Here is a 25,021-nt window from a genome sequence, read left to right on the forward strand (position 1 = left end):
GCATGCTGCATGAGGCATGCAGGCACCCACCCACATATACGGGGTTTCGCACAGGCACTGAGTAGACATTATACGGGGTTTCGCACAGGCACTGAGTAGACATAGACCTCAGACACACAGGCACGCAGACACACACACACACACACCCTTTCATAGCTGCTGCATTCCGTGTTTTATATGCTCTCTTTTATTCATAACATTGCATTTTACACCACACAGTCTGGAGCAGATTAAGGCTTGTCTCCTGCTGTATGCCCGTGCTTACTCTACCCCAAAGAGCCTGTATGGTATTTGACTGTTCTCTAAAGGCAATATGAACTCGAACATCTGGCAATACCGATCTGAACAAACGCTGATAAAGGCTTCTCTCAAAGCAAGCCTTCTTTTATAGATGGAGTACTGTGCTGCTGTTGAAACACGACCCCATACCTCCAATTTCTCTGTTTTTCTTTTTTTGTTTTACTTTTTTCCTCTTTTTTTTTTTACCAAAATGAAAAATGTTATCGTCATTTATGTGCTTAGAAAGTTTCATGACTTTAGAGTCCATAAAAATAATTCAAAACCAATTGATTTTCCTCATATATTTTTCCCTAATTCCTGAAAAGTTACCTTGCTGGGGATACAAGCATTTTTTACCTGCCAGAAGCGGTTGGCTGTGCGCTGGCTGGGATTATGGGACACAACGAGAGGCACACTCGCTGTTATAGGAGCCCATAATAGAAATCACCTCTGTGTGAAAGGGAAATGCTGTTGAAGGGAGTGACCGACTATTCCTGCCAGTCCAAATACCTGCCGCTGAGAACCAGGAAGAACGGGGTCAGGGGGTGACCAAGCATAATCTTATCTGGCCTGCCCATTGGTCTGTTGGTATTGAGAGCCGGGCGAGAACAAGTCCGCGGCCCGCTCACGCTCACCGCTGGGGCCGATAGAGAGAGGGAGAGAGGGCATTCTCGGACACTTATCAGACCTAGTGTTTCCTCTCCTCCTGCCTAGATAGGGCCCCTCATCCTGTGAGCGAGGCTATCACTGTTATTGCAGTCCGTACTCACGTCTCTGGTGGTGACACCATATAGCCGATTGTAAAGGACGTGTAGCTTGTTTCACAGATACACAGTGTAGCTGTAATCTGCTTGTGTTGTGTCAGCACAAAATGCTGTTTGTAAAGTGAGAAGGAGGTCCAGAGGAAAAAGAGAATCATCCTGAGCTGCTATGGGTCCTGCTCTAAGTAGCTTAGCGTGCCTGTTGCAAGAATTATATAAATAACAAAACTAGAGGCAGCACCTACTTAGTCAGCTAAACAGTCATTAGGTCATTTGAATAATGCATTTCTGGTTGATTACAGATTTGTTAATGTAATGGCCTACTCAATTAGTTAATTAAATCCACTGAGTATTTGTCAACTAAGATTCTCTTGAGCAAAAGACAGCACTAAGCAACTCAGTTGATGATCACGCTGCAAAAAATGTCGGTCTTAATGAGCCACAATGGGGTGAGCTAAGTCCTTGTCTCATTTGCTTCAAGATGTTTCTTAATGGAAGTGTCAATATCTTGAAACAAGGCCGAATAAGGCAAATCAATATCAAGAAAATCACACTTCATTCAAGCAAAATTGTTGAAACAAGTTGATTTGTGTTAGAAACAAGTGAAATTATCTAGCCCCATTGACAGATTCTTTTTCACTTGTTTCAAAAGGAATATGATTTTAGGACTCAATGCTAGATTAAATTACTTGTTAATATGGATATTTTTTTTACAGTGCAGACTCTTCTGAACACATTTTCACTGGTTGAAGAACAACTCAAACCTAGTTGCAAAACAATGCTTTCCACATCATAGTCAAACCAGCATAATTGAGGTTTCCTGGTGGCTTAGCAGACCAAAGGCCCATACCCTGTACTCACAATGTCATGGGTTTAAATCTGGCTCTTGACCTTTGTTGCATGTCATCCTCTCACTCTCAGCCCTATGTTTCCTGTCTCTCTTTACTGTACTGTATTGCATCCAGCATAGCAGAAATGCAACAAACAGTGATAATAATCTCAATATAACAGCATATAGGTGGATTTTGTGCATGGAAATGGTGTGAGGTGGGTAGCTCCAATCTCAGACTTTTGATCTAATCCAGAGTTTAGCTCAATGGCAAATGTCCCTCCTGTGTGTAGTTCCTCTCTCTTAGACCCGCTGCCATTCTGACTGCTATATGGGCTCAAACACACAGCGTAGAGCATCTCAATCAACCTCTTTCCCCTCCAATCTGGGGTGTGGTGGCCAATCAGCCTCTTCTACTACATTCACCACATAGTCGCTTCACCACCTGTCTCTGAAGCAAGTCCCTTTAACAAACAACCTCATTCATATGTCTTCCCTTCTGCTCCCTTTCCCATAACCACCACTTTCACATTCTGTTCCCTGCCCTGCTGTGGATGGGACTCATCACCACACTCCTTTTGTCTTGTAAATATGCCTCTATTCTGAGGAGGCCCATTCTGAGCTGCGATGTGTTTTCACAGCGCTCAGGTACGGGTCCTGAATAGCATGCTCTGCAGTAGTAGTTCTGCTCTTATTATTTAAACAGCACAAAAGGTGCACCTGCCCAGAGCTGCGTCAATGGCAGTCAATGGCCTACTCTGCGTATGTCGCTCTCTCTCTCTCTCTCTCTCTCTCTCTCTCTGTCTCACTCTCTCTCTCTCTCTCCCTGTGTGTGTGTGTTTGGGTGTGTTTTGGTCTGACGCAGCCGCTCTGAGACTGCCACAGAGAGCCTGGCTGGCACCGGAAGGCAGACTCTGACGCTTTATTGTTTTTACTAAATGTACATGGCTAATGAGGATGCTCTGTCTTGTCATATCTCTCTCTCTCTCTCTCTCCCTCTCTCTTTCTCAAGCTCACCTGGCTCTCTTGAATAAAACCCTCACGTTAACCCAGATACACGGTTTTAGGGAATCCCATGTACACTGGGACTAATCTCCAATATCTCAGGTCAGTCATGTGGTAACATATGATGAATAATAAAACATTAAGCCAAAAGACAAAGATACTCAGAATGAGCAACCAGGTTTAATGAGCAGCGGACAGTGAACAAACAGTGGGGTGTGCTCCTACCCTCTTTGGCAGCCAGGCGTGGGGATGGGTCTGTGTGAGATGGCGTGTTGTAAGATAATGATGAGCTACCTGCAACAGCAAGAGAAAAAAGGACACACATTAAGACAAAAAGCTGCTGCATACACACATACAAAAGACATCCAAAACTGGCAACAAATCACAGCTGGAAAAGATAATATGCCTAATCTCACAAACATGTTTACATCAGAGCAGTCTATTTTTCAGCTTTTTTTTTGCTAATTTTTGCTTTTTTTCTTGTGACAATTAATCAAATGAAACAACCTGAAATGGGAAAATCATTCTCTCAGTTCTGGATAAACTGTTCACCACCATATGCATGCACAGCAGAAAGGTTGAGAACCTACTCTACTCTCTATGACAAAAAGCTCAAAGAACATGACAATGGTCAATAGCCAGCAGGTGGCAGTAGATGGTTCAGCTCAATTACTGTCAAACGGCACAAGCCCTTCTCATTTCTTGCATTTTGTTCCTGTTTTGTCTTAAAAACAATGTCTGATGTAAAATAATTTATGACATATAAATCTAGTCCACAGAAAAACAAAGCCAGCAACGGGCGCACATAGTCCACTAAACGCTGGAAAACCCCTGAAGTCAGTCGACATTTTAACTGCAGAACCCTACTTCTGAATAATAAAGTCAGAGAGGCAAGACTCTGCATATGGCTGCCTATTCATTTCACCTTATGGAGCAGAACTCGGCACTGCATTCCTCCACTTACACAGGCACCCTGGGCGGCACCAAAATGCTCTCTTAATTTTAGCTGCCCCCAGGCATAAATCAGCGAGTGGAAAAACAGACCCAAAAATGCACAGAGAAAACACAAGTGCTGCTACGACGTGGGGAGCGTTAAGATTTAGCACAAAGACCGCTGCGGGGAGTTGCTGTGTTGGGACGATCCCTTTTCTGAATGGGGAAAACTGAACAACCAAATTTTTGGGGGGGAAAAACTGAAGAAAATCAGGCAACTTTGTGTGCTTTTTCAGGGGGATTTGCTGCAGGATCCCTAACTCCCTAACTGTGGTGCGGGGGGAGAAGGTAGAGGGTGAAGGGGGCCCATGGTGGTAGACTAGGGGTTCTGTTTTTTTGAGGGGGATGGGGGAAGAGAGGGGTGCTGGACAAACGTATTCTAACCTCCCAACACCCCACCCGTACCTACTCCACGGCACCCCCAAGGCTCTGGGTCGAGTTTAGAAACCTGGGGGCCTCTGAACAGGGGAGCCATTGTATGAGGCAGGGTCCCTGCACAGCAATCAAACGCAGCTCCCCGTACAAAAATAATTCCACACGCCGAGTGCAAGCGCACAGGGGCAAGCGAGCCACCAAAGCGCCATCCTTGGAATGAAGGGGGGAAAGTGAAAGAGAGAGAGATGAACGGACAGACAGAGAGAAAGAGAGAGAGAGAGAGAGAGAGAGAGAGAAGGGAGGAGGAAGAGAGAGAGAAGGGAGGAGGAGGAGGGAGGGGGAGTTCTTGTTAACCCTTTTCCTACTGTGTTCCACATGTGGGCTGACCCAGACAGGCAAACAGGCAGCATTGCTGAGAAAACCACAACCCGTCCCACAGAGAAATTCAGGACTGCTGTTCGAGAGAGAGTGAGAGTGGAAGACCGAGGGAGGGAGAGAAAGACAGAGAGAGAGAGAGAGCGAGAGCGGGAGCTAGAGAGAGAGAGTAAGGGAGAAACAGAGAGGAAGAGAGGCACACCACCGGCTGACAGTTTGGGCGAGGGAGTCTTGGCTGCGCTGCCTATTTATTTGGACGCGCTCTTCCCCTCGCCGAAAACAAACATGTCCCGGTAATCTGACAGCACAGTGGGAGGACTGGCCAGTGTTCAGTTTTGCAGACCCGCTCTCTTACTCTCTCTTTGTCTCTCTCTTTCTCTCTCTCTCTCTCTCTCTCTCTCTCTCGTCACATCTGCTCAGAGTCTGCTGGATTACATAACATGGACAAACAATTTTCTTTTCTCTGCTTCCTATGGCTGATGGTTCTTTTAAAAAGGCCCTGTCCTCCGTTTGGCACACCCATAATATTGACAGAAATCTTTCAGGGCTTGTTCGACACTGTGATGGACCTCCACTGGGCCCCTGCTGTTTATTCTGTTGAGCAATACGATACCATCACCTCAAACATGTGGTCTGTGCTTTGTCAACAAACTGAGGGTCCCAGTCACCCAGTTGGGCAACTTGCCACCTAAAGGGGGCTTGGAATAGGCCCCAGCTCCGATAGCAAGTCACTCTATTTGCCCAAGGATAAGGCTGCACTGACTTCCTATCTTTACACCGGCCTCATAGAGGCAGATGTTACAGTCACAGTGAAATGAAAAAAATACTTTTTCACCTTGTTAGCTAATCTGTCTTAATAATATACACCAATTTACCAATAAATGCCCCAAAATTTACAACATTTTTATTTTGTTGTATTTTTATAATTTCACTTCCAGGGAAATGATGTATCTTGGAAATTGTGTACCTATAGTTGTGCATAAAAATTCCAACCAATAATACCATCACAGATTTTTTAACAATCGCACCTCTCTGCTGCTCCCATTAAATAAAACTGCCTTTCTCTACCATGATATCCCATTGGTTTACACGTTTTGAATGATCCTTCCCTGTGTTATGTCCCACCCCAACATCCTGCTTCACCTGGAAGTCTGTATGCAAACTGTAGAAGCAAGTTGCTCTCAAAATGCTGTTTCTGTGACTTTAAAGCCAAAGCTGACTGGGCATCTAGGTTGGGTTTCATTTATTTCAATTCACTCAGTGAATTAAATCTGCACTTACCATAAAAATGACAGAGCCTTCCTTCTCAATAATCCCTTAATAGAGTGCATATGAGAAGCATTTTATGTCAAATGATTTCCAGTTTTTGAATTTTGAAGAAAAACACTTCCTGAACTGTTTCAATTGAAAGTGGATTTCCCCTGATTTTGCTAGGTATTCCAGATTTATTATATAACTCAAAGTGGCTAGCTCCATCTCAGTCAGTTGAGCTTGTCAAGTGTTTACTTAAATGGCAAATGCTTTGTGTCTACCTCCAGTTATGCTAATGTGGTATATACATAAATGCCTATAGTGCTAAGTGGCTGAACCCCTGGCTAACACCAGACAGCTAACAGTAAAGGCACGGGGCCAGGCAGTTGAGCCCCTCTGCACCAGTGATAATCTGCCAATAGAAAGAACTAATGCAAGGGGAGCTCTATAAAAATGTTGTGAGGAGAGAAAGAGAAAGAGCGAGAGAGAGAGAGAGAGAGAGAGAGAGAGAGAGAGAGAGAGAGCACTCCAGACCTCCTTTTTTCCTCCTCAGCCTTCGAGCCCAGATGTTTATGGTCTGTATAAACTATTGAGGGCTCGAGAATGTCCCCCACTCTGGAGCAAGCAGTAGTGCAGTGCAGGAGCCCAGACTTATCACTCTCTCTCTCCACTCCCTCACTGTAAATCCATCCAGACACACGAGCAACGGCGACAGCTGGGAAACAGAACTATTGCTATTCTCCAACGGCACTCAATCATGACCACCTCGGACCATTTCCACGCACTTCTAAAAAAAAAAATACACCCCCCCCCCACCCTTTTCTATCTCCCACTCGCTTTCTAAAACTGTTTCTCTTGCTCAGTCCCGCCTGTCTTGTCCTCCATTTACTACGCTCTTCATCTTCTCTTTCAAGGGACATCTTTCTCTCCTCTTCCCATTCCTATTTTTGTCTTTTTTCTTTTGATTTTGCCTCCATTCTCTCTCTCTACTTTCCCCTCCCTCCCTCCCTCCGTTTCTGTCTTTTTCCCTTCTCTCCTTCTCCCTCCCTTCTCGCATCTCTGTGTGTTGGAGGATACAGTCTCTCGTTGTCTGAGGTTTTTGCTGCGCTCCGCTTCCAGCACATGTGGTATCAAACCGACCTACATGGGTGCGATAAAGCAAACAGTCCGCAGTCCCTCCCTGACAGACTAATTTGAACAAATTCTCAAATTGCACCCCAAATTGAAAGCACATTGGGGTGCGGGCGGCCATCGCTTATAAAAATCTGGATAAGTGACCAACAATGAGGCCAAAATAATGCACGGGCAACCACCCTTGTTACTGCAAGCAGCTGGGTAGGCAGACAGATGTTCAGATTGTGCCCGCGGTCGGGCCAGTGTGGGTGTCTGAATGATATTTCGGCGAATGACGTGGCAGGAATGTTTTGTTATGCTATGGCCGTAGGGTGGGGAAATGTGTCCCTGCCCCGTGCCGAGCGTACATACAGGGCTTAATGACTCCGAGGAATGTTAATCAGACTTTCAATAAACAGACCCAAACGCACACATGATGCACACAGATGTGTATGAAATGATTGCCGTCCCTGCTGGACCATCCATTTTTTTTGGAGGAGGGTGGGGGTGACGGGGGAAGAGCAGCGGATGGAGAGTTGGCGGTCGAAATCACATGACCTGTAATCACTAATACTTCCAGGGCCTGGCTCAGTCTCTCCCTCTCTCTTTCCCCCTTTCTCTCTCTCTCTCTCTCTCTCTCTCTCCCCCTTCTCCTCTTTTTATGTATGCTGGAAGCTCGGCGCGGCTCCAGCTCTCGTGAGTGAAGCCAGAGGTCTCTTTTCTGGACGGGGTTACTCCTCGTCTATGATTGTGTTTGTTTGTGCTGCGGGGGGAGAAGAGAGAACGGCTTCAGTTTCCAAATCATCAGCCCCGCAGGGTCGGCATAAAGCCTGGACCCTCTCCTCCGCCTCCTCCTCCTCCTCCTCCGTCTCTGTCTTCCATAGAAGTTCTTTTACTAACATGGTTCCTCTTGCCCCCGGGCTCCCAATGTCAATAATACACACTGCTCGCCTTCTCAGAGAGCTGCCTGAAACCGGTCAGTCAGTCCAGGCACGGGACGGGGAGCATTCATCTTTTTGATTGTCGGGAAGGGATCCAAAGCAATTTCAATTGGCAAGTGGAGAGGATTCCCGAGACATCTCTTCTGTCTCCAAGACACACAAGGTCTAAATCAAAAAAAGGAGAGCGATGGGCAGAGTCGCGCTGCAGCACGCCTAAGCCGTGGCTAAGTCCCGCAGCCAGTGGCCATAATGAAAACTGCTCTGCGGAGTGTGCCCAGTGGCGGTCAGACAGATCCACCCGCTGCAGCGGCGCACAATGAGGCTGTTATACTCACGACAAGCATCTCTGTCTGCCCAGACGCCATGCACAGAGAAAACTGTTGACACCCACAAAGTACAGTTCCCATTACATCACGTCGAGGCCCATCGCAATTTTTGGGAGTAATGTTAAATTTAGTCGAGCCATCACTCACTCCACCCAACATGGTGTCATGATATCGTTGCGGCCACGGGACACAACCAGCTCTTGCTGTTGTGAGGCACAGATGGGATAGCACCTCAGACTATCAGGCACAAATGATGAGACAACGGGAAAACTATTCACTGTTTGTCCGACTTCCAGACAGTAGCAAAGAATAGTTTGTCATTCCCATGATCTTCTTATTTTTACAGCGAGCAATGGACACACCTATCATCTGAACTAGAAATAACTGTGTATCCAAACAACTGACCATGCCAGATGTTACTTTTCCCCCATGACATCTTGCTTTAAATTTTTTTTTAAAATCTTTTTTTGTTTTTTGCATATCGCCTTAGTAAAACCCTCTTTCTTTCTGCCTTTGTCTCCCCCGCCAAAACATGTAAAGCAGTAATGTACAGAGAGCCTCTTCAAGGGTGAGGGGCTCCAGTTTAGTTGCCTCCATTGTAAATTGCAGATCAACTTCCTTTGCTGTGCTGAACACACAAGCCTAGCGTGATTCCTGAGGCAATGCACCTGGGCTTCATCTTTCTGTGGACTATGTGGAATAAGGCGCTGCAAAGTGGAGTGGGGGATATAGTCGATGGTTATCTTGAGAGGGAAAGAAACCCGCTTGGTTTCCACAGCTCTGTTTAAGACTGAGTAGCCATTATGGAGAAATGAGTTTCCAGTAAAGGCAATTTCATTGTTTATTGATGGTAATGTGAATATAGTGTGGTGACAAAAAAAAGCGTGTCACGTTGTTTCCTTGGTTTGGCATTTTTTCACTCTCACTTCTCAAGCACAAGTAGAGAAATATTATGTGAAAAGGGGCTTGTGTCTTAACTGAACGTTGAATCTAAGCTCAATTCTGTGAAAAAAATAGATGCGAACAAACAGCATGACGGACAGCAGGAACAGACATTACTTATCCTGTCTCACAAATAAGAGCCCCTAACAGAAAACCACCATTGGCTGAATATCTTCAATATTCTCATCACATTTCTTGAGTTTCCTGCTCATACAGCACATTGCCATAAACACGTTTCTGCCATTTTAGTACCAACACCTGTTGTTGGATTCCAATGCTGGTTCCAATGATCCATTAACCAGTTGTTTCTCTTGATTAGCCCATTGCCTAATCATTTTTCTTCCGCTCCATTTTTAAATAGCGTACTTACTTTCCCTGAGGTAATTGAGATGAGAGAGAAGGACTTCGGCGTTGTAAATGCTGGTGAGCCGGAGGAAGTCATCCTTGCTCATCTTGCACAGCTCTTTGCCGTCTGTATTCTGGAACATGGTCGTGTCGATCTCTAGTAGGCCGTACTCCTTGATGGCCCACTCTAGCCACTGGCGCACATGGTCCTGGGACCACAACGATGGGTCTGGAGGAAGACAGAGGAGACAGGGAGTTTTATTGACTGCACAACAATTGGATCTGGAGGAGCAGAAGGGAACAGAGAGCTGAAAGAGGTTCATATCTCAGCAGTGCAAAGGGAGGGGGAGACGAGAACAAATTGGAAACAGCATTTTGTATCAGTAGCAGACCTGGTTCAGATAGTAGTTGGAAATAATACTTTGTCTTATTTCAACCACATGAGTGAGGTTTACGAGAACAGGATGATTCAGATAATGTCAGGTAAGTTGTCAATTCATTTCCAAATCCTTTCCTGTGATTGTCCAAACTTTCCGGCACATTTTGTATTGTCCTATGTGGCAAGCCCATCCCATCTGGCAACTAAGTAGGCTAAAACAAACAATAAAATATATTTGCAAATACTGTATGACACATGTCTGATCAACTTACTGCTAAAGCCAATTTGGAAAGCAAACAAGCTCACCACTAGCGGTTAAGGAGTGGCAGACATGTGGCAAACTATTAGGTTAATGGACGAGTGGCCTTTTGCATCAGTTTAGCACTAACACTTGAGTAGCCTTTAAAATGGAAAATTTACCACGGCTCCATTTGATTTTAATTAAATGAATTGCATGTGCTCATTCTTGGGAGAATATAGTCACTCTCTTTGGCTATAGACCCTAATCAACTTATACCTTAAAATTACTTTTCTACAGTCCTTAACCCTGAAACTGCAGCTGTTACTCCATGTTGTTTGAATTCGATCATCTCACCAACTGAGAGTCCAAATTTGTGAAATCAGTGAGGAAATATATAGGTCTGGCAGACAAACAGACGTCCTCGCCTGTGTGCATTTAGACGTGCTCCCATGAGGGAGGTAAAGCCTTGGAACAATACTTTCACCCATGACCCAGCTAAGTAAAAATGGGAGTCATAAAACATTTACAACATTGGCAAAATCATACCAAAACAGAGCAGTGATTCTGTCTGAAACCACAGCAGCACTACAGAAAAAAACACCTAGAACAATTTGCACCTGTGCAAATATGCAGTGAATATTTACAGATACAGTGCATATAGTGTAAAAGCTGAATACTGAACTAGTGGCAACAGACTCTATCCTTACCTGCAGGTACAATGACTCTTCGCTCATTGGTGGTCATGTTGGGGGGAGGGGCGTTCTTCTCGTCCATGTAGTTTCCATAGTTCATCTGAGATGTGTCGTTACCCCCCACCAGCTTATTACATTTACCCACACTGCAGTCCACTGGAGACTCCCTGCTGTATAAACACAGACACACACACACACACACACACACACACACACACACACACACACACACACACACACACACAGAAACCAGTTATAAGACCTCACATTGTCTATTTTGAAATACAGTTATGCACACACAATGTTGATTCTAGTTGGATACATGTCTATGTATAACCTTCATAGTAAGGCACTCATTGGGCAGATGTTGGCCTACCTGCAGGTAATTTTACATTTACACCAGACCTTTAAATAACAATTTGATTAAAAAAACTGTGTATACATGGGTGCTTTAGACTGCTATTTGCATACTATCTGCATACGATTTCTATTAAATAACAATAAGATATTAGTGGCCAGGAGTGGTCAGGGAGAAGTTCTCTCTGAAGCCCAATTTGAGCAAAATTTTCCAAGGAGATGTTTATATTTCAGGTAATCATCTCCTCCCCAAAAATGTTATCAGGAGATGTATTGAGTGTTGTTAATTTTCCTCTCCAATTAATGACATTGGCATTGGATCTTTAAGCCCTGTGTTGGCCAGTTCTAAGTAAGCTGAAGACTAGAAATCCAGCGAGCAAAAGTGAAGTTTAGCTGCAGTAAAGAAAAATGTTCTGTTGAATGACAAACGACAACATTTATAGTAACAGCTTCAGTAATGAACACCAAATGTGTAATATGTCTAAAACAGATATATCTAAACTCACTTCTCATTTAAGGCCAGTACAAGAACATTGAAGAATGTAAGTCATGATGTGGTAAGCTAGGCCATACCTGGATCCATTCATGTGCTCATATTCTCTCTTGACGTTGACCCGGACTGGCTGGGTGATCCACTCTTGCTGAGGGGGTAAGGGGTTGATTTTGTGGGTCTGGCCGTAGTCCTGTGTGCCAGATGCAGTCATGTCTGTCTTGGGGAGAGGGGCAGCAGCAGCGTATGGAGGCTCAAATAGGGACTGGTCTTCACTCACCACTGACAGCGCCTCCTGTAGGTGGAAGGAAGAAGCACTTCATATTTTTGTCTCTATACAACTGGAACAAGTAGAAAATGTAAAAACGGCATAGCTAAGCTATCCTCACCTAGTAAATAAACTAATGTCAAATAAAGTAATGTCAACTTTAGTTTGACAAGAAAACCTCAGAAACATGGGAAGTTACGGCTTCAGTCTCTCAGTTGGCACATCTCAAAAAACCTGTGATCTCAAAACTTCAATCTCCTGTGTATTTCTGTTTACAGCAATTATGTGCAGTTATGTGTCATATCGCAATCTGGCATCCGAAGTAGTTTGTGTATACAGACTATGTAGCAACTGCAGCTTCCTGTTGATGTTAGAATGACTTCAATCATGCACACAATGCAGTGAGACAGAGTGCTGCATGCAAGCTAGGGCCCTACTGATATATTGGTGTGCCAATATATCAGCCGATATCAGCCCTTCACAGATATATTGATGGCAGTATTTGTTATACCAATAATGCACCCATAAAGATCAACACAAAAAATAAGATTTTGGTATAATCGTGTGGTTATTTTTAAGATTTTCATGTTAACTGTATGTGTAGAGAAGAAGGAACAATTCAAAACAAAATTCTCAAATAATTGTGCCTTTTAGATTTCTGGTAAGAATTTGGTCTACAGCAGGGTAAGAACAATAAATTGTGATGAGTCACAATTCTCCCACAAAAATAAATCATCACCAGTTGTCTTTTTCCTCTAACCCACTATTAGTATTGGACCCCAAGATCCACTATCGGTCAGGCCCTGATGCATCTGTCTTGTCTGCCTTGGGCCGTCCCTCCATTGAGAAGCGCAGCTGAAGACTCAACAGAAGCAGGGGGGTCACGGCTATACTGACCCCTCCGCTGCGGCTCAGCTGGAGCAATGTAAGTTTATTAAAGAAAACAAACGCAGCAACTCGGGGCTGGCCGAGATATTCGGCGGTTTCCACGTGCTCGTCGTCTAATGTCTTGGAAGCACAGCGTGGATCATAGACTCGAGAGATCACAATTTAACATGCAGATCTCACTGCTAGCATTTGATAGTGTTCAGAGTCGGGCAGTGCCACCGTCCCATGGCTGCGACATCCAAAACTCTTGATGGCCTGACAGGCTGGGGATGCTGTGTTACAAAGACGTGATGAGTCAGCCTGTTTCATAATTGTTCCATCAGCAGAGTCAAAAACAATCAAACAAACAAACCCAAGTCTGAATGTCAAATGAAATCATGACAGTCATATAGGCCTCTGCTGAGTATTAGGCTTGGGTCTGATGCACATCTGGATCTGATAGGATCTGATGGCACAGTTTAGACCGAGACGTGTCTAATCCCTAAGGATTGAATGATTTCATTCCAAAACGCTATGTATCTGTTTCAGGGGAAAATGCTACTTGATATTCATTGATCAATATTTCAAAAACATAGTTGTTTTCTTTTTCTATAATGTTACTTTTGTGAAAGCAAAAGCCTCATGATCTCAAATAACCTCAGTACCATTCCATTCTGAGACGTTATTTCATACCAGTATTTTATGATACTGAGTTTGTGTGATATTTTTCGAATTATTTCAATGATCTTATTTTGGAACAAAATTTTTCACTGGTACAATTGGAGCTTAACTATGGCATGTATACACATACATACAATTGACCAGTGCTAATATGACAGAGATTTATTAAAATAGCAGAATAGTTTCCTCAACAATAAAAAAAAGAATCTTGTTCAGCTTGTTCAGTTTTGATGGATATCTTTTAAGGGAGTTGTTGTAGTTGTACTACACTATGAACAGAAAAATTGCAGTTTTTACTCTGAATTGATATGTAAGGAAATAAATTTGATGCTGTGAGTTAGATGGTGGTGAATGTGAGGTTGTAGTTGGAATACAACTTTAAATGCGATTATGCAAATGATGCCATTTGATTGTCAAAATAACATGATCACCATTATGCCAAAAGTTGATCTAATATCCAGTGTTTTTCTGATACTGATTTGTGGCCAATCAATTACTGCTTCCCTAATTATTGGAGTTGGAATAATTTGAAATGAGTTTTGAAAGCATTACCAACTTGGTCTCTGAACTGACAAAAAACTGATTGTGAAAAGTGTAGCTTTTGCTCTCTGGAGTTATGGTGACCTTTTAGGGGCTAAAAGGCCTAATCTGTGATTGCACTATGGTGCCCTCTATTGAAATACTGCCACCCCCATGCCTTTGTTTTCATAGTGAGACATTATTTTACTGAAAGTTTCAAATTGATTGTACGAGCTATGGATACAAAGACTGTGACACAATGTGACAGCTAAACATGAGTTTCTTATGAGAAAGATTTCTTTACATTTATAACGGTTGTGAACATGCCAGAGTAAAATGCACCTGCATTTTGAGTAACAATGTGTTACGTAACAGAGGTCCAAAAAACTTGGGGATTTTCCATCTACAAGTGAAACTCCTCAATAAGTGAATCGTATCATATCAGTAATTGTTTTCCTAAGAGGTCTTTAGAAAGTGATTTCCATCACATCAATCACACTGAGAATGTACAGTATATTTGCTTATATTTGTTCACACACAGTTTGAGATGGCTGGGTCTATGCTATGGAACAAACATTAAGCACACTTTAAGTTTATCATAGCACTACTCTTCAGGTCCATGGGTAGCTGGACTCCTCTACAGCAACATCTCCATCCATCTTGCCAGAATTAAATTTTCCAATGATTTCACCGGGGGAGCCATCATGACACTGGCAGCAGTATTCACTATCTGAGAGGGCCACACCAGCTAGCCTGAGGATGATTAAGGGCACAACAGTAAGAGAGTGTCTCATTGCAGCCTGATAAGGGTGAACCCAACTATTATGACTGTTGCACGTTATATTTACAGTGACATATCAGCCTGCACAATGGAATTTGTGATTGGCAAGTGGCATGTGCCTATCAAGATTGCGGAGAGGCTTTAAAAATAGGAGTACACGATCTCACGAAGAGACGGTCTAAGAACAACAGACCCGTGCCAGTTTGCTGTGTTTTCTTTCCAGTATCTGTGGGGAACACACACATGCTGCCAGTGGGGGAGGGCATGATAGAGCTCCAGTCAGTTGCTCTCGGTTTTCTCTCTCTCTCATGATGCCCACAGAAAAATCTGGAAATGGATGTTTGCTGCTTTTAAATATTTCAAATGAAGGTCTCTTGAAAGAAATGTCTGTTCCTGAAGATAGTCTATCCTGCAAACTTCTTAACAAATCATTTAGTCTCATTTTAAGCCTTAAAAATTGAAGTTATGAATTCTGTTTCCAATGCAGCTTACTTTGTTTTTTAGGATTTTTATAGAAACAAGTGTCTATATCTTGAAAAAGAGCAGAATATGTGACATCACTCCACAATCAAGAAAATGACATTTGATTCAAGAAATTCCTTGAAACCACTTGATTGGCATTAAAACAAGTGAATTTATTTCACCACGACAGCCGACAGTTTTTTTTTATTTTTTTACTTGTTTTAAGAAAAAAAAGAATTTACTTGATATTTGCATTTTTTATCTGCAGCGCTTGAGACAAACAAAAGAAAAAAGGTCAAATAAATGTGCCCAATAAATCATAGCCCAGTATAGTTAGACTACAGTCATTATACGCATTGTGTGAGTGTGACACCTGCTGGGAGCCACCTCTGTTCTGTTTACATCAGCCAAGTCTATCTCTCCAAATGCGTCACGACGCGTCTGGAGCGGACTGGATATGTGCAAGAGCTCCACATCCAGACTACACGTGTGTCTGTTTGGCGTTCACACACAGCCATCTCGCAGGAGCCACCCAGGGGGGGCATTCCTGTCTTTTGTTTAAGGAGGAAAGGGAAACCTGTCAGGAAAAGATTGTGTAGAACAGGAAGCTCTCATGGCTAGAGAGCCCTTCCTTTGGTTTTAGCGAGGATGAATGCAGTTAGCAGCCAGTCATTTATACCCAAGGAAAAGTTGATTATATTAATTGCCACGACTTGCTGCTTTGTTACGAACGCTGCGGCTGGGCCATTCATGTCCCGAAACTCTTTCAGCATGGCATCCATCCCCAATAGACATCAAAACAATTACAGCGGTGCGAGAGATGAATGACGGGATTTAAGTGACTGTGCAGCCTGCCATTTTTTGTCTAGCCAACGTTTACACTCTTCCAAAACTCACACCACACCCAGCCGCCACAAACCCGCTACTTGAAAATTCCAAAAGAAAACAAGCTCCAATCATTTCTTCAGCAACAATAACTCCAAATGCAGATGCTGCATTCTTGTCGACCTACACTTGTTGACTGGGGGACATAAGCTGAACGCATCGCAGTATGAACTATAGGGACTTGCCATTCAACATCTGGTGGCTGCAGCCATAATGCATCTGGAATTTGACCGTCGGGGGGCCAGTAGCCAGTGATAATGTAGACCGGCGCTCTTGACTACCAACATACCATTTCAAAATAGTTGTGTAACTATATAAGGACCACGCCAAGGTATCATTGTGAAGCTTTGTGGTCTCGAGTGTCGCAAACGACGCAGTTACCGTATCTCTGCAGAATGAAGTTACCAAATGACAGTTTTCCTTACAGTTTGACAAAACTGTCTCTCCGAGATATAGAGGCAATGTAGCTATGATACGGAATACACAACAAAGAGAGAGTGCTTCTATTGAAAATAGCAAACCATCGTAGTTTTTTGACCCACGACAGGATCTCCGGACCCAGCCGGGCGACGTGCCACACCGCTGTTGCGCAGCTCGACACATCGTATCCAATAGTACATCCAGCCATTGCTATTGCTCAATCCTCACAGCCCAAAACCAAACCAAACTAAACCAAATCACTGTACCCATAGGATTACTAACACTTATGTTATATTCTGGTATAGGCTATACAGCGTGTTGTCTGAAACAAATAGCCACTCCTTTATGTCTTTCCAGACGTGCGTAATTGTGCGCTTGGTCCCCAAAATCCAAAGCGTGAGTCTGATTTCGCCTTAAATCCAACCCGCAGCGTCTCCTCACAAAAAGGGCAGTTTGTTGCAAAGGGAACTTTGAAAGAAAGGGTAAAAAAGAAGGAAATCTGGTTACCGCTTTCAGACCAAGAGAAAAAAGCCGCTCATCGTCGTCAGATTGGAGGTCCCAGCTCACAGACCGACACAGAGGGGCATATCAACCCATTGCTTAAAAAGGAGGCGCAACTCCGAAAAAGCAATCTCCCATAAACTCCAATACACCCCGTTCTCCACCCTTACCTTAATAGTTCCGTCCATTTTGCGCAATTTTCAGCGGACCCCGACAATATCCCAAACATGACACGCTCCTGAATTAATTCCAGCCCCCGGTATGTAGCGGAGAGAAAGAGACACTTTTACCGGATTGGGTTTTTTCTTTCCTCTAAATTTGGGAAGTGAAGTCACCGCTGTTGAGAAGGAAGCTGTGTGTCACAGAAAGCCCTGCCTTCAAAAAAGCAGGATACTGTCCCAGAGAGATAAGCAGGGAAAACAATTGAGTGTTCGCTCCGCTGTTATGTTTTTCTCCTCGGAAATATTTACAGGATGACTGCCTGCGTTGTGCAGAACCATTGCTGTGTAGCCTGCTGTAGAATATTGTTGTGTATTCTTTCTCTCCCAATAATATCCCGGAGAGTGTCGAATGGGTTCTGGTATTTGTTCAATAAATGTAATATTTTTGCCACAGATTTAATTGGGATTGTCAGTAACGCTGAGGTTTAGGTGTCGCAGGACACTCTTAGTCAGTTGTGTGATTTCATGATGTTTTAGAGAGCGCTTTTGGCTCACGCCTACACTGTAGACTTACATCTGGCCATGCCTCCATCCTTCAGTAAATCAGCCTATTTTCTGTTATATTCTGATTTCCACCGTGAAATGGATATATTAAATAAAGTTTCACTTTCAAAGTGGACAGATGTTTTCCTCAAACGTGCTGACGACGGAGCTCTAAATCAAAAGAGGACAGAAACCTGAACTACCTATGGCAGGGATTGTTGCAACCTTGTCTTTTGTTATAGCTTTCCAAGCCTCTGTGAAGTTTTCCTGAGACACCATTAATAAAATCCAAGCATTCAGCTTCTAACCGCACTATAGTCTGAGGGTCTGCTCTACACGTGTGCGCCTGCTATTCAGCACAAGACTGAATGGATGATGAAATGCAGCCTATATCACCAAATTATGGAGCGCGCTTGAAAAAGAAAGGACCCCCTATTCTTTAGGACACAAATATATTGTCTGGGCTGATTAGCCCTGTTTCCATTTAGATAGACACAAATGTTAGGCCTATGCCACACAAGAGTTACTATTATTATTATTATTATTATTATTATTAGCCTATTATTAGCCTATTATTAGGCTATTCAACAGATTGACTTGCCTCATGAGCACAGAACAAAAACTCCCACAACCCCCACCCCATGTTGGCTAGGTACTTTTTTTTTTCTTTTCGTCTACCGTACGAAATTGCCCTCATCAATTCAAGCACAATTTTAGCGCAGATGCTAGACATGGAGCCAGCTCTGAACGTGACCAGACCAATACACTGCAAAAAAATGTACATCTTTGCCAAGTTTTTGTCTCACAATCAGGCTTTAAATTTTATTTTTATGTTACAGAAGGTGAAAAAATTCTGCCAGGTACTGTATTTCCACTGGTTTCTTGTTTCATTTGTTTCAGGGTGATTCTAGAAACAAGCCTCAATATCTTGAAACAAGGCAGAATGAGGCAGATTACCACTAATGCAAAGAAAGTCACGTTTGATTCAAGAAAATGCTTGAAACAAGTGGATTTGCATTGGAAAAAAAGTGAATCTCACTCAACTCATTGTCCCCACTTGTTTTCAGTAAAAATACAGTTTTAAGACTCAATCCTTGATGAAATGGCTGGTCACGACGGGTATTTTTTGCAGTGTAGGGGTTCTGCCCGGGGGAGCGGCCTCAGAGCGGCCAAACAGAGACTGCGCCGAAAACGGCTGACAACAGGGCCGGCCTGTCTGCTCTCGACTTGGGGGTCTGGTGGGGCAGAGGGCCCCCCCTGGGACCACCACATCTGGATCCTGCTAGGGGTCAAGGCTTCTCCTGCCTGAGGCCAGTTCAGACTTGTGTAATTAAGGGAGACACCTTGTTTAACTCTTCAGTGACTGGCTGGGTTCGTTTTTTCTTATTCTGCATTCCTGCTTCAGATGTTTGAATATTCTTCTTTTATTGTAGACGGAGCTGTGAGCTGTGAGCTAGTTGGTAATCAGGGCATCACAAGCATTAATACAAACACTTTCCCTATCCTCATATAGCTTACCTCAGTTTAATACTGTGATGTATTACTAAGGATTTACGTCGTAAAAAGATTTATGTCACCCTAAAAATATGGGCAAACTCTAGTCCTCTTCCACAAATTAAAAGCTTAGTAAACTGAGTTAGGTGGCTTCACCCTCCCCTACATAGCTGAGGCCAACATTAGCTGAAGCTGTTTATGTTATTGAAATACCGTGATGGTTAAGAAATATGGCTGCCTGTTTACAGGTCTCTAGTTGGTTGAGATCCTTTTCAAATGGCACACATCCCTTACTTTTTCATGAGAAGTCTTACTTGCCGTCTAATATGAGAACAGCCTGCCAAACCCCTGGCTTAGATATAAGACTACAAGATCATAACCTATCCAAATGAAAATATCTGCACCCTCCACCATGACAATCATGAAGCTAATTGAGAGGACTGGGGGTCCAGGGCCTGCCATGACCATAATGAATACAGTGGTAACAAACATTTTGGAAGGCCAATAAACAGATGCAAGTTGGTTTACACAGTGAACCACAGAACATCTGGCTTGACGCTGGAACTAGACAGCCAGACATTTCTTCCTTACACCACGAGCCAGTAGCTCCTCTGTCTCTCCATTGGGGCAAAAAGCCAGAAGTGGGCGGACACTATGCTGAGTTTATGTTGAGCAGCCTTTTCAATTGTTGGGCCCATCCTCCCTCACTTAGCTTATATGAGTGTCTACTGCATTGGTCTACCAATCATCAAAATGTATTGCAGGGAGAATTTGGCCATAGGCTTGCACTTCCAAAAATATCAATTTTAACAAGTCAGTTAATGTAGTACTGGGCTTTAAGTCTTATTTCTCTTAAAACAAGTGAACAACTTTTTTTTTTTTTTTTTTTTTTTTAATGAAGCAAGATTTTCTTGACATGTGGAGTTATTCTGCATTTTTTCTAAATATTGTCACTTGTTTCTAGAAAAGTTCTGAAAAAAGTGAACTTGCATGTGAAACAAGTGGAGTTAGGTTACCTCACCTGATTGGCAGTTTTTTTCCCTATGCTTTAAAAAAAAAATAAAAAAGACTAAATATGACATGCTGAGAGGAACATTTTTTACAGTGTAGCCTACGTATTGAAGGTTATGTATTTTTGAGAATCAGTTGGCTGCTCCTTGCCAGCATGCCTTTGCATATGGTGAGTTCATTTGACCAATCCTCAAGCGGTAATATGATGTATAGCCTATTGAGTTTTGTGACAAACGTTTGGAGCAGTGTTATTCTAACGAAGAAATAAGACCAATATAGATCTGCCTTAAGGTTGTTCATTAGACTGTAGTCAGCTCCTTCCTTCTCACAGGCGAAAAGACAGGCCAAGTCAAAATACTGAGGGCAAAAAGTGGAGTCTGCTGCACATATAAGCACGAACTGTCTGGCCCCTCGCTCTAGGCCATAATTAATTTGAGATTTATTTTTATTGGTTAACCAAACAAAACCAAATGCTAGACCGTGGATTCGCTTGAATGAGGGGGAATATTTCTTTAAAAATTTGTATTGAGGCGTGCCACATTCTGACCAATATTGTGTAAAACTTGCACGCAAAAAGTACACGCTAGTTCTGACTCCTGGCACAATAAAAACAACCTTATTCGAATCAGAAAAATGAGATTATCCTTTTCAGTTTGTTGTTCCACAGCAAATCGGACAGGCCCTCCCGAATAAAGAAGCATTTCTGAATCTGGAAGGATGCAGGCCCTGCGAAATTAAAAAGGTTGCCCCCCAAAAAAGCGGCTTGTTGTTCAAGTCCCCCCAACTTCTGTTTCTCCTTCATCGGCCTTCCTTCTTATTTAGAGAGCAGAAAGACTCATTTCAAAGCATATTTTCTCCTAAAACATTCCTTGCTATTCAACTCTCCCAAAACAAATCAGGAATTGTTCTTGTCCCTGAAACGCCAAGTCTTTCTGCAGTGGCACAAACGCTGTGGCTGTATGAAAAGAGCCCTTATGCAAAGGGGAAATAAGTCTTCAAAACATTAGCAAGTCGCCCTTGGAAAAATACCTTGATTATGGAGATATTACCAATGGCTTGCCTTTGCACAATGGCTCATTTTAATGACGCACAATCCGAGCAGTCACCCTCAATAGATTATTATGATAGATGTGAGCAAACGCCAGCCACCCAGATTCACTGACAACATTGCAAGTGAAGTATAACTGTGAGCTTGACATTTAGTCATCTGTAAGATACGGTTTCATGGGTTCATATAAAAGAGACAGAATGCCTCAGATATGGCCAGTTGCAGGTATTCATGCTGCACCACGTGACGCGATGCCGTTTTTAAACGTGAAAACCAGATGTGCGCTATTTGCTTTATTTACATTCTCAGGACTGTGGCGGGGATACAGAGAGAGTTAGAGAGAGAGAGAGAGAGAGAGAGAGAGAGAGAGAGAGAGAGAGAGAGAGAGAGTAGTGACGTCAAAAATATGATAATGAGCCATAACAGTAGCCTTTTGGACTGAAGACAAAGAAATCAAATCGATCTTGACACCACAGATAGACCACAACAGAGCCACATTTCAACAAGCGATTATACACAGTGTAAACAGGCATTTTCAACGTGACACTGTAATTGCAAAGAAAAAATACCCCAGTCTGTCAAGCAAGGGATCTGTAGCAAGCCATACACATTGCACTTCTTACACTGCAAAAATGTCAATCTCAACAAATCTAATTTAATCAAGGCCTATATCATAAAAAAACTATTGACAAATTTTCCAATGGGATGAGATAATTTCACCTGTTTCTAATGCAGATCAACTTGTTTTAAGATTTTTCCTGAGTTACGCCTCATTTTCTTGATGCAACAGTGATCTGCATTATTCTGCCTTATTTCGACATATTGACACTTGTTTTTAGAACAGTTTTGAAACAAGAAAGTGCATTGCAAACAACTGGAATTATTTCACTCAACTGGCAGAATATTTTCTTTTGTTTTAAGAAAAATCGTTAAGACTGAGTATGAGACTATATGACTTGTTAAGCTGGACATTTTTTTTTCTTTTTGCAGTGCTTGACTAATATTGGGTAATAAACATATTTGAAAGTTACAAAAGATGAGAGGGCCCCAGGTTGTTCCTCCAACATTACCTGATCGAAGAGACGGTGGTGTCTTACCTTGACGTAAGACGACGTGTCAGGGACAGTTTGAAACATGTCGACTTGACAGGCAGGCCCAAGGGTGCAGCGTTCAGTGGGCCCTGAGGGGAGGAGAGGGGCAGCACCATGAAGAACAACACAGATAGAATAGAAAAAAAAACTAATATAGGCTAATAAACCTGCAGGTAGGTCTCGTGCACCAAATACTGCTAACAAAACATGTAGCTGCTCTTATTATAACTATAAGTTTGGTTTAAATTATGCAACCATTCTTATTATTATTGTTATTATTAGTATTATTAGTATTATTATTAATAGACTATTATTATTATCATTTTCATGTTTATTTCGATTTCTGCTTTTTTGCGTTTTCAGAATGACTCTTTCGTTTTGTTCTCAACACATTAATTAGGCCTGTGCTCTTGATATTAGATAGGCATGTGTATGTACTGTTGGCCTGCAAACCTTCACAAAGTACTGCAGCTTTCGCGAACTTCCATATAGGGCGCACAGGGCAACCACTTCCACCAAAATAAAGAGGAAGGTCACATTTAGTTCATGAGCCCACTGTAGGTTTGACTGGACACATAAAGGCTTGATTCATTCATATGTAGGCTACTTTATTTATTTGTATCCTGGTCAGAGGTGTTATAGAAGGATGTGTTTTAATTAGCGGTGTCGATTCAGTAACAATACCTATAGATGAAAATTACACCACTAAACTACTGGTAACATGAATTACTCCAAGTCGCCCAATAGGAGCAGGGCAGCGAGTAAGAATAAGAGGGCCCCATCCCAACCCCCATCACGTTTTCCCCTAAAGCTTACCACATATTGAAGCACTTTTCGCTTTAATAAGTGCAGCTTACAAAGTCTAGGGTGAAAGGGCACTTCGAGGACGGTGTCTTTAGCCCTTCCCTCAGTGTGCCATTATTAAGAAGGCAGCGGCGCAGCATTCCTGCCATCACGACAATGATATCAAGACTTAAATGGTGATATTGTGGCTGAAGCAAATTAACGTATGGACCTGTACTGGCATCCATGATGCAGCATTTTACTTCAAAATATGTCAACCAAGGGCCACTGTTCTACCTCCTGCTCAGCAGCACGCGTGCTCTGGTGAGGGGAAAAGGGACAAAGGTGCATCTTTTGATCTGACTGTGCATTTTCCAAAGTGATTTTGGTAATTAGAATATTGGTCCTGGGGCCGTTGTGATCTTAAGGGACTAAGTGACAGCTACAACTGCAATAGTGGCAACTCAAACTTCAACAGGGAAATGCAACAGAGCAGAAACCTGAAATGAAACAATCAGAAACACAGGGCGACTTATATACACGCGATCAGCGGTTTAATTGGACCGCAATTTCTTTGTTTTTACAGCGCAATTTCATGTTTCTGCTGAAGTGTTTCGCGCACTGAATTCCTGCCTCGCCACCTCGCCCCATGATAAATTACCCAAGCGAGGGGGGCTTATATATGAACGTGGCACGGTTTAAATACTTGTAGGGGACCACTGTTTTTTTTGTCTCCTCGGCTCCTGCAGGCAAACGTTGGGCTCGCCTCATAAAGTTTCCCAAATGCATCCAATTTCTAAGCGGTAAAAGAGCATAGGATTCCGCATCTGTAGCCAATTAGGCTGAGGAGGACTGGTGAATAACGGCGTGGACCTTCCTCCGAGACAGCCCCGTGGGCCGGGACCCCTCTAGTGTTACATTTTAAGCATCTTACCTTGCTGTTATCCATCATAAGCGAGAGCCAACTGATTTCAGCTAATACGCATTGCATTTTTTTTCTTAGCACTAGACTTTACTTCCCCTAAAGCAAGACTGCAAAGTGCGCAGACAAAGTTGAGCATTTTCGAGTGCAAAGCTCTGTTGAAATAAATTAAGTGGTAAAACTTCGAAGAAATAAACTGCTGCGATAAAGATACAAAGATTAATCAAATGCAGGCTGTAATTTCATTCTGCTGCCGCATGCATTCCTAAACGTTCACACTTGTTTGATCGACTGAGATGGGATCCAATCTTTTTTTTATTATGCGGCTGAGTATCACTGGCCGACAATAAAACAAGTGGAAATGATTTATTATCCTCACGCATGCACATCATCGCAGACTACTGCACAGTTCGCCTGAGTAAACGCGGATCTATCTCGCCGTTTTTCTCACTCACCTGTCGTTATGGTGTCAGTCGTTTGCTCTTTCGATTTGATTCCTCCCTCCAATCTACAGTAATTAGTCCCGTCTAAGCAAAGTCGTTTCCAATGAGGATGACAGTGAGTTATTTTGAAAGGGGCGAAAAGGAGCGACGGTACGTGTATGAATGGAAATGTTAGTGAGATGGGAAAAGCCACGACCAATGAGCAGCAAGAGAAAACCTCCCCTTGCCTGCCGTGTGAGGCCATTGAACCATGAAATAAGGGAAAAGCAGAAAGAGAAAGAGCGCCATAAATCTGCTTTAAAGTCTTTAGTGGGGAAAAAGTGGTGATAAAAATTGTATTTGCCCGTTTTTGAGCTGTTTTCAGTATTAATTAATAGTAATAATTGTTAAGATTTCTGCCACACTAGTGTTATTACGACTTAACACCAGTGATGCAGTGGTAAATAA

General features: G+C 42.9%; 1 protein-coding gene across 6 annotated transcripts in view; it reads right to left on the reverse strand.

The window, feature by feature from the left end:
* fli1 (Fli-1 proto-oncogene, ETS transcription factor) overlaps positions 1-24,715 on the reverse strand; it is a 35,466-nt gene extending 10,751 nt beyond the window's left edge. Inside the window, exons 1-6 of one of the 6 annotated variants that reach the window (XM_071515752.1) lie at positions 24,587-24,715; positions 22,433-22,515; positions 11,778-11,989; positions 10,863-11,017; positions 9,561-9,764; positions 3,100-3,168 (exon numbers count right to left, since the gene is read on the reverse strand). In XM_071515752.1, the coding sequence (XP_071371853.1) occupies positions 3,100-3,168; positions 9,561-9,764; positions 10,863-11,017; positions 11,778-11,989; positions 22,433-22,471 (679 nt within the window). In that variant the 5' untranslated portion in view covers positions 22,472-22,515; positions 24,587-24,715. Of the gene's footprint in view, positions 1-3,099; positions 3,169-9,560; positions 9,765-10,862; positions 11,018-11,777; positions 11,990-17,084; positions 17,132-17,248; positions 17,386-22,405; positions 22,516-24,586 lie in introns of those variants that run through there. The other 5 variants (XM_071515743.1, XM_071515735.1, XM_071515769.1 and 2 more) reach the window with 5 other exon arrangements.
* Between the last annotated feature and the right edge of the window lie 306 nt (positions 24,716-25,021).

Source organism: Centroberyx affinis, unplaced genomic scaffold (genome assembly GCF_046629955.1).
Source record: "Centroberyx affinis isolate AG114_WGS23_722 - 3 ecotype Tasmania unplaced genomic scaffold, CSIRO-AGI_Caff_v1 ptg000031l_1, whole genome shotgun sequence".
NCBI classification, from domain to species: domain Eukaryota; kingdom Metazoa; phylum Chordata; class Actinopteri; order Beryciformes; family Berycidae; genus Centroberyx; species Centroberyx affinis.